The 10,516-nt window shown below is 42.6% G+C and overlaps 1 protein-coding gene across 1 annotated transcript in view; it reads left to right on the top strand.

Moving 5' to 3' along the window:
- The window catches only part of slc8a2b (solute carrier family 8 member 2b), a 162,010-nt gene that overhangs the window by 121,713 nt on the left and 29,781 nt on the right, over window positions 1–10,516 (top strand). The window contains exons 5-10 of the mRNA XM_087175159.1: window positions 1,322–1,459; window positions 1,573–1,800; window positions 3,720–4,103; window positions 6,952–7,077; window positions 7,233–7,428; window positions 8,332–8,462. Of these exons, the coding sequence (XP_087031285.1) occupies window positions 1,322–1,459; window positions 1,573–1,800; window positions 3,720–4,103; window positions 6,952–7,077; window positions 7,233–7,428; window positions 8,332–8,462 (1,203 nt within the window). The remainder of the gene's footprint in view (window positions 1–1,321; window positions 1,460–1,572; window positions 1,801–3,719; window positions 4,104–6,951; window positions 7,078–7,232; window positions 7,429–8,331; window positions 8,463–10,516) is intronic.

The following is a 10,516-nucleotide window of genomic DNA, read 5'->3' on the forward strand; positions in this document are numbered from 1 at the left end:
TCTATCAGGGGTAATGCTTTTTATGTGTGTGTGTGTGTGTGTGTGTGTGTGTGTGTGTGTGTGTGTGTGTGTGTGAGTGTGAGTGTGAGTGTGTGTGCGTGCGTGCGTGCGTGTGCATGTGTTCCAGTCTCAGTCTGTATGCTTGTTTGTTAGTATTGCACTGTATGTGCAAATATTTTATTCTTCATGTTCTTTTGTGCACTTCAAGTATCCGTGTGTGTGTGTGTGTGTGTGTGTGTGTGTGTGTGTGTGTGTGTGTGTGTGTGTGTGTGGTCTGGTATTATGAGGATTTATGAGTCTAGCGGGGACGTACAGTAGTACAGTGTATCAGTGAATGAACTACATATGGTGATGAATCCAGCACTGACAGAGGGATAAATCTGTCTCTGTGGTTAAACATGGCGAGCAGGCGGCTGCTTAGAGAGAGACTGTTTGTAATGAGAAAGCCACAGGTTTGATCCCCCTGCGGCTCCTCGTCACAGTGCACTTGGGGAAGATACTGAATCCCTCACCTCTCAACCAAACTCCAAAGACACATTCTTAATTAATTCATGCTGTGCTTCAGCATTAGAAACCACATTAAAATTCAAACACAGTTTCCATTGTTATCTCTCTCGTTCAACACTCGGCTGTGTAGTTCGTGCAGTGGCTCACCTGTCAGTTAGACTGTGGGGTGGGGATGTGGTTTCCTGTTGAAGTTGGACTTTATCTGCTGCATTAGGTGAATTATTTGGTGCCTGTTGCTGCTCATGCTGATTACCCAGCTCTTTGTTTGTTCCAGACAAAGAGCTGCTGCTGCTGCTGCTGCTGCTGCTGCAGACTCTGACGACACAACAGTAAATAAAAAGGCTTTAGATAAATTGAAAATTGAAAAACTGAAATATAGCAGCTCAGTAATGCTATTACAACCAAGTATGACACATACTCATGTGTAGGGTATAATTTAATCTTTCATCTTATTATAAAAAATGTTCTAATAACTAACAAGACTAATAGGGACAATGTTTTAGATTTAAATCTTAAGGGTTTCTTTTAAAGGCCACATATACATACATTTGTTGTTTGCTTTGCTTTGTTGCTCCTGTTTGAGTGGGACAAATTACACCTGGCATGCCTCCCTGCCCGAGCACAGGTCTAAGCAGCTGAAGACTGGACACACCTGTGCAGGTGTGCAAGGAAATCTAAAGTTTGGTTGGAGAGTTTATCCAGGGCATTAATGTACAGTTATATGTGCAGCTGTAGAATGTGATCACAAGTACAGTAACACCAACACCATGTCTGTGACTGTGTGTGTCTGTGTTGTGTGTGTCTGGGCCAACAGGAGAAGGAGGTGACCATCACAATGCCTAACGGGGAAACATCAGTGGCGACGGTTCGAATCTGGAATGAAACTGTGTCCAATCTGACGCTCATGGCTCTGGGCTCCAGCGCCCCGGAGATACTGCTGTCTGTTATAGAGGTACACACACACCCACACACACACACACATAAAAACATCTATCACAGGGGGGTATGTGTGGATTCATCCCCCAGCCCCCGAACACAAACCTTACACACACTGTATCCCTCCAGGTGTGTGGTCACAACTTTGAGGCCGGCGAGTTGGGACCAGGAACCATCGTTGGCAGCGCTGCCTTCAACATGTTCGTGATCATCGGGATCTGCGTGTGGGTGATCCCCAACGACGAGACCCGCAAGATCAAACACCTCAGGGTGTTCTTTATCACCGCCTTCTGGAGCATCTTCGCCTACATCTGGCTCTACCTCATCCTGTCCGTCATGTCGCCGGGCGTGGTGGAGGTGAGACACACTCAGTGGTTTACAGGAACAGAGGAAAGATAGAATGAGTGGTACTGTTCACCACTTTTGTCCATTTGTTTGCTAATTTGGTCCCAAATAAACCCTCTTTCAGAAAGGTGTGTGGCGTGATAGAAGTGAGGTCATGCAGCCCGGGTGGTACAACACTATAATGACATTTGATTTGTTTTTGATTCGATGAAGCCATGTCCATTTGTCACATCAGAAATGGAAAATATTGAATGAAGGTTGGGATAACAGTGAGAGGGAGACATGTTGGTCAATGTTATGTCTCCTTCCTTTCGTAAAGGATAAACTGCCAAGCAAAGATTGCTGAAAAACAACGTGGGGCTCTCAGTTTTGCTTCTGCTACTGCTTTTCTAACAGTAATAGTGATATTGTACACATGTAAATGCACCCAAATATTACTGACTAAATGCAACTGATCTAAATGCAATCAGTTGTTTATCAGTTTTACTGGTTCAGGTTTTGAGATCTGCATCTGTGAGGCAGAACCTACCTGAGCTTAATATTGGGAGCAGACTGTACTAATGAAAATGATTTTTGCATTGTACTACAAAGTGCAGCTACAGCTACAATGTGTTGTCATGCACTGATGTGACACTGATATGGCACTGCCTTGAATCTGTGCTGCTGGATATGAAGATTTTCTTATATTTGGTTTGGTGTATTTGTGTCCTGCAGCTCTCCTCCTGGACAGTAACAGCTTTCTCCTCAGAGGAGTCTTCCTGTCTCCTCCAGCTCATTAAACTGTCTGCTGTATTTACAGGAGTTCAGCTGAAGTGACTACTACAGAATATACTGTATATCTGCATGACACTCCATCCTTTCAGTGTGTGCCACATTGCACCAGAATTACAGCCAGAGACGGGCGACTAATAAATGGAAAAATCCTGAAAAATGATTGGAGAAACTGAATGACAATGTCCCCATCCTAAACCCTATCCTATGCTGTGGCCTTCACAGTCACCTGGGGCCAGTTTCACAAAGACGTTTCAGACTGGTCTGCAGTGTTGGTCCGGTCTTAATGTTGCTCATAGATTAATCTAATGTTACTCAGACCATTTCACAAAAATACAAACTGACTCATTTTAAGCCAAAATCATTAGACACCTTGCCCCCAGCCTAACTCAGACGTAAGACCAATGTTACCATGGTAACAATCAATGACACCTGCACTGACCAGCAGCACCCAACAACAGAAGGGAGTTTTTAGAGACTGCAGCTAATGTTTTACAAATTAGATTTTTCTTTGTTTTTATTATTCATTTATTTTAGTTGTTTCACTCCTGGCTGAATTTCCCAAGTAAAACCTCCTGAATTGAATTCTTCCCAAAGACAAACACTTTCTGCTGGAGTAAACAGAGCTGAGAGGATGGATTGTTCCTGTACCACAGACCAGCTTAAGATGGTCAAGAACTAAACTGCTCTGTGCAACAGATGAGTTTAGACTCAGTCTATCTGAAGTCGAACTCTTTGTTCTATCTACTGTAAGTCACAGTCAAAGTCTATCTTTGTGAAACCGGCCCCTGATCTCCACCCTGTTGAACACCTACGTATGTGTCAGACAGCACTCTCCACCAACATCCTCAAAACACCACCCGAGGGAACATCTTTTGGCAGAATGGTGTTCATCCCTCCTGTAGAGTGCAGAGACTTGCACTTGCCACTGCGACACTTAATGTTGGTTCTCCTGATAATGCGTCACCGTCTCTATGTGTCCACGGTGCACCCAGTTTCAGCCACTGTGCATCTAAAGGGAGGAAATCATTTTAATGATGATCTTTAATCCAACACCTGACAGCATGCAACGGTAATTAGGAGAAATGTGTGTGTGTGTGTGTGTGTGTGTTTGTGTGTGTGTGTGTGTGCGTGCGTGCGTGCGTGCGTGCGTGTTTCAGGTGTGGGAGGCCGTGGTGACCCTGCTCTACTTCCCAGTGTGTGTCATACTGGCTTGGATCGCCGACCGTCGTCTGCTCTTCTACAAGTACATGGGCAAGCGTTACCGTGCCGACAAGCGCCACGGCATCGTCGTGGAGACTGAGGGAGACTTGACACCCAATAAGGGCGGCATGGAGATGATCATAGACGGCAAATTCCCGCCACGAGGGGGCGCCGTGGTCCCTGCCGAAAACTGCGGGGGAGCTCAGGGAGGCGCTGCAGCCAATAACGTTGGTGCGGCAGCAGGAGCCATGGCAACGGGAGCTGGGGGAAACCTGCCCAACTCCAACAGCATGATGGTCAATGTGGAGAGCAGCAAGGAGCTGGACGAGAGCCGCAAAGAGGTGAGAGGCCGAGAGGGAGAGAGAGAAATGGAGGTTAAAATTAAGTATAGAGAGAAATGTTGTGGAAAATATTTCCCAAACATGATTTAAAATACTTAGTATACTAGTAAACTAAAATAGTTTCTTAGATTTTTATTTTATAATTCTATTTATATAGATATGTTATGATTATGGTCCCTGATTAACACAGCAGATGCAGCCAGACAAAGACAAGTTTCCAGACAAGTCAGGTGAAAAGGTTCAAATCCTCATCTGTAGAAAAGTGTAAATGAAACCCAAATTTTGTTTTGGTCTGTAAACAGTCATACAAACAATTAGAGCAACTGTATAATTGTAGGAAGGATTTGCAAAAAGCAGAAATGACAGTAAACTGTTATGTCTCAAACAGTCCTGGGTGTGTTGTGTCACTCACCAAATGTAATCCAGGACGGACGGTTTGAGCAACAGATTCATGAGTTTGAAGACGGCGCAATGGTTTATAATACTCTGAGAAAGGATTTTATAACTCACAGCAGACGTTATTTTTATCTTTTTGTCTCTGAAAAACAGCAGGAAAACACACGTTCATGTTACAAAGCATTCTAGCAGCAATGTGCACATGTATGTTTGTGATTGGCCAAGACAGCAACTTGCTGAATGACATTGTGTAGAGTTGCGGCAAAAGTTGAGCCAGATTCAACATTTCCTTCTGTCTTGGTGTGTTTGAGATGACTGGTAAATACGGTGCCTGTCATTCTTTACTAACTATAATACTCCCACTCTTTTTGCCAAAGGTTCACACCACTGGTTGCTGCAGAGCATCTCAGGGAGGGTGGAGGAAATAGGATGTAGACACTGTTATCACTGCAGATTGCGTCCTGTGATAATTCTGTAATTATCATGATCCACATATACAGCCATTTACACCTGTTAGTAGCCGCTATAAAATGATGAGTTGCTCTGAAAGCAGAAGGGGGAGAACTGAGATGAGTTTAGGAGAAAAGAGAAATGAATATGTGCGAGGTTTGACAGACAACGATGGAAAAACAATGACGAGGGTCAGAGAGGTTGTAGTAGTAAGAACAGGCAAATCACCCCGTTCTTTCAACCAGTGAATATTACACACAAAAAAAAAATCAGACTTTTCTTGCAATGTAGACACATATATTACTGAGTTAGTTAGATGTTGCAATAAGCACCATCTTTCTTGAACTTCTTCTTGATGAACTGACTTTTAGGTAAATTCACTCTTCATTGCTAATTTCCAGTAACCCCTGCACTGTGCTGTTCAGAGTGACTGTGAGAGCAGGGACAGGCCGTGGCTTCACTTTCACTGAATTAAAGCTGTGACACTTTGACATTTACTCACTATGAAACTCACTCTCTCGTTCACACACCGACCGCACATTCACACACAATTGCCCACACACACTGACACCGTCTCCTTCCCCGTGAAATCTACACACGACGTGTCATTTAGAAGTCTTGAAAGAAAATTAATTGAAATTCAACACATTCGTTTTCACTTTCACATTCTCAAGTCAAACCGTGGTAAAAGCAAAAAACACTCCTCGTACCAAACCAAAGAACATGGAAGCTAAAATGTTTCTAATTAAATACTTGGCAGCAGTTAAATGTTGCAGTAAATGATCCTGAAACGGAGCTGCTTAAATGGAGGAAAGAAAATTACCAAATCATTTCTTTCTCTTTTCCAGTTGGCACAAAAATCAGTTTACAAAGTTGTTAAAACTTGCAGGCACTCTGCATTTGATGGTTTGGAAATGTTTTCAACAGTTTATAAAGTTGCAAAAAATGTTTCAACTCTCAAATGAAACTAAGCGGTCAAACATTAAAATGATTAGAGGTCATTATAGGAAAGACATTTGAAGCATAGACTGTCTATAAAGATGAATGTCACCCACAGGTTTCTTAAGAGTAGTTTTGCAGCTCAGAGCGAGCTGCTCCGCTGTTGCCATCTTACCAGAGCCTGCCTCCACCTCACTCCCAGCTAATCCAAAAATGGGCAAAGAGGTGGGGTGTGTGTGGATCTGAGACTTCGATGCGTGCAGTTTAATAACTGTTGTAAACATAATGCTTCTGTTAGCATCGTTAGCACAGCTGGGCGTCTTGCTCGAAGGCTAACCCAAGGCTAATTCATTTGCTGTCTAATTAGCTAGTTAACGGGTAGGTATGGTGAGCACAGACACATATACCTGCTAATTAGTGCTAACATATAAATAAAAATAAGCAGGAGCACACACTTCTTCTGTTTGTCAATCACCCACACAGCAAGCCGCTTTATTTGTTTTATTTGATATCTCATGAAAAATCCTCAAAAACAAACACTCATATTAGCTGAGGCCCTCAATTATATATAACTTTAAGTTTCAATAAAATATATAAACAGGTGAGTTATACAAAAAATTCACCCCCCAGCAGTGGCCATGAAGGAGGAAATTAGCTCTAGAGACCAAAACTGTTTTTGTACCAGGCTGTAAACATCTCTGCTGTAAAGCTGGACATTTTAACATGGGAGTCTATGAGGACTGACTCACTGTTGGAGCCAGACTCTAGTGGTCAGTAGAGGAACTGCAGTTTTTGGCACGTCAGTGTTGGCTTCATTTTCCCGCTCTGGAGGTTGCCACTTGATTTGGAGGTTCAACCGTTTTAGGAGGTGAGGCAGTGATATTTTTGTTGGGCTGGGAGCTGAAGCATAAATCCATCCAATCATCCACCTGCTACAGGGACCGAAAGCGCCAAGAATCTCCACACTGCCACAGTCAGTGTTTGTACGAACAGCCGTGCATGCTGTCAGTGTGTGTTGTGTAGCTATGTTAATCATGAGTGTGTCCTCCGGTCTCTCTTCCAGGTGATTCGTATCCTGAAGGAACTGAAGCAGAAATATCCCGACAAAGAGCTGGACCAGCTGGTGGAGCTGGCCAACTACTACGCCCTGCTGCACCAGCAGAAGAGCAGAGCCTTCTACCGCATACAGGTAACACACACACACACACACACACACACACACACACACACACACGTTCCTCTATGTTCAATTTAGAGAAATGATAACTAACATGAAGTGAATATCCTTCTGAACACTTTGTTTCTTTTTCTTTTATCCTCCTCCTCCTCTCCGTGTCCTTCAAGGCGACTCGTATGATGATTGGAGCCGGTAACGTCCTGAAGAAGCACGCAGCCGACCATGCCCGCCGCACAGCTGTAGCTGACGAGGAGGCACCGGAGGAAGACGACGCGGGGATATGCAGCCGCATCTCATTTGAAAGCGCCCACAGCCAGTGCATGGAGAACTGTGGCGTTCTGACGCTGGCTGTAGTCTGCCACGGTAGTGAAATAAATAAGTCATAAGTGAATATTGAATTCACATAAATAAGTCAGGAGAAGCTAAGACTGGTGTGGTAATAAAGTATAAAATATTTCTTTTATTCAAATTATTGCAAACACTTGAACTAACTTTTTTAACAGTCTTTGATCTGTTTGAGTTTTAGTCTCTGAGAACCGTCTTTATTTTACTGCAATCTGAACTTTAAAGGCAGAGCAGTGACTTATTTTAACACCCTGGCTCTTTAATTACTCGACCGAAGCAGCGGTAAAACAAGCGCCCCCTACTCCTTTACTTTAAACAGTTCTCCACTGATTTACCATCGCACTTCTGTGACTTTCCGTGACTGTTAGAACACCTGACAGTGTAGCGTCACCTGCCGCGAGCTGTCATATTATCTAGTCTTATATCTCAGTGGTTGTTTGTCCCTTGACTCCTCACATATTGGTCTGACGACTTGTCACCTGACAGATGTACCACTAACATTTTGTAATTGTTTTGGGTCCAGTAATATAACCGTAACTTTGTTTCTGCTGATTTCCACCACTGGATCAAAGACACAGTTTCACTATTTCACAACAGTGATGGACATTTCTACTTTATTTCTGTTTGGAGGTCATTAAAGCTGAAGCCTTGCACAGGGCTCATCTGTAACAAAGGAAACTTTGAGCAATAACTTTCCAATGATAATGAGAAGCACTTTAGATCAAAGCAGAGATGTATCAAGGTGTAAAAATCTGACAGGGTTTTATAATATAAATTTAAATCTTATTTTAATCTCATAAAAATGAAATGGTTTGTGCCATGCTTTCACACACAAATACATCTTGCGTGTGTTTTTAGCTTTGATAGATTTAAATGAAAAAGGATTGCCCAGCATGAATTTGTTCTATTTCTGCTGCTCAGGGGGTCTGGGAGAGAACACCTTCTATGTGGACTACAGGACGGAAGATGGTTCGGCCAACGCGGGGTCGGATTACGAGTACAGCGAAGGAACGCTGGTGTTCAAACCGGGAGAGACTCGTAGAGAGATCAAGGTGAGTGAGGAGGAGAGGGATTCAGACACTGTTGGGAAAGAAGCGGTAAACTGCGCAGAGCTCTGCTCCACAAACCACCACAGACCAGACCTGCTCCCTGACCGCAACATGCTACCAGGCTACAGATAAACATTGGACTGCTCTCAGTCATGGTTTAGGTGCTCTGACGTCCTGACTGGGAACCAATTACTTGAACTGCCTCTGTGGTCATAAAAGTGGAAACACGTTCACCAGAAAAACAACAACATAATTGTTTGTTGGAAAACTTAAAACAGCCCACAGCTGCTCCGTCTCGTAGAATTACATTCATATAATATTTATATGTTTTCCTAAATACATGCTGCTCAGACTATTTGAAGTGGCAGTATGGTTTGCAGCGCAGGAAGTGCTATGTCTTCGCTGTAGGTGGTCAGTATGAACGGAGTGTACAAAGTGCAGAACTCAGACACTAGAGATCCGGCTTCATGCTCATGGAGGGAGAACACATTTTTATTCTGCCAATCAAATTTAGCATAAAAAAGTAACATCAGCGTCGTATCCCAGGCAGAGCAGACGGTCACAGTGAGGCAGACAGCAGCTGCTACACAACACAAGAGACACAAACTCTGAACAACAGCCCGCATTAGTTTTTACTGCTGAAGTCTCCTTCTTCTGTTCCAACCTACAACCCCGAACACCTGCATCTTAGCTTGGTGAATGAGCCACTGAGCAAACACCCACTGGGGCACAGTGCACTGCAAACGTCAGTTATCAAGCAAGATAGTTGATTAGCTGCTCAGCTAATTAAACAGCACGCTGCTTCAAGCCAGTGTTGACTCTCAGTATTTAACCTAAAACAGTCGTTCTCTGATCTAAGCTCCCAGCTTTGTTGTTTTTCTTTCGTTTTTTTTTCGGGTGCAGGTGAAGGAAGTTTGACCTGCATCCACACACTGCAAGATTCTGAATAACCTGCGGTGTGGCTTTAAAATATGAAAAGATATCTGAGTAGATCAAAGGGAGGGGAGAGAGGGATGACGAGATAAATAATGAGAGTCCCAGCAGAAGAGACAGAGACAGGATGAGGAGAGACAGATATAATATATATATATATATATATATATAATATTCAAGGAGAGGACAGAGAAATACTGATGCCGCTGCTCGTGTCTGCTGCCACTCCGTTAGCTACTATTTCACTATATGAACCAGAGAGGTCCCAGAAGTTTCACTTTCGTCTGACAAGCAGGAAAGTGAAGCTTTAAACATCTTGAATGGTTAACCTAAAACTTACTGCAGGTGTAAAAATACAGAAGAAAAACTTTAAAACTTTAACCTGGCTGTTGCATCATGTGCTTAACATCATTTCTTCTTTATCTTTTTTGTTTCATTTAATCATTTTTATTTTTACATATTTATTGATATTGATTTGAGTTTTGGATCAGATTCACTTGTGCATTTTACCTTCAGTTATGGATATTTTTACAGAAGCTAACAGTGTAACTGCTATAATAACAGTGTCACTGCTATGATAACAGTGTCACTGCTATGATAACAGTGTCACTGCTATGATAACAGTGTAAGTGCTGTGATAACAGTGTAACTGCTATGATAACAGTGTAACTGCTGTGATAACAGTGTAACTGCTGTGATAACAGTGTCACTGCTATGATAACAGTGTAACTGCTGTGATAACAGTGTAACTGCTGTGATAACAGTGTAACTGCTATGATAACAGTGTAACAGATATGTGTAAAAAAACTACCAGTAAAAATACTCCCAATAATTCTACCACTATTACTGCTGCTGCCACAAGTGTATCTGCTAATCACTGTTTCTACATTAGAAGTTTTGAAGTGGTGATTATATTTGTGTTACAGATATAATTATCTCAACTTTTATTTGAATTTAATTAATGTCAGTTTAACAACAGCAAATACAAATACATATATCCATAATCCACAAAGGCTCCATCCTGCTTGTAAAAATGATCCATTGATTTGACATTCCAGCCTGCAGTGGATTTTAATCCATTTCACAAGGTGTGCCCTCTACTTCCTGATGCCAACACAGCAAGC

Source organism: Seriola lalandi, unplaced genomic scaffold (assembly GCF_002814215.2).
Source record: "Seriola lalandi dorsalis isolate HSWRI2012SDOR001 ecotype SW California unplaced genomic scaffold, Sedor1 jcf7180002054422, whole genome shotgun sequence".
NCBI classification, from domain to species: Eukaryota; Metazoa; Chordata; class Actinopteri; order Carangiformes; family Carangidae; genus Seriola; species Seriola lalandi.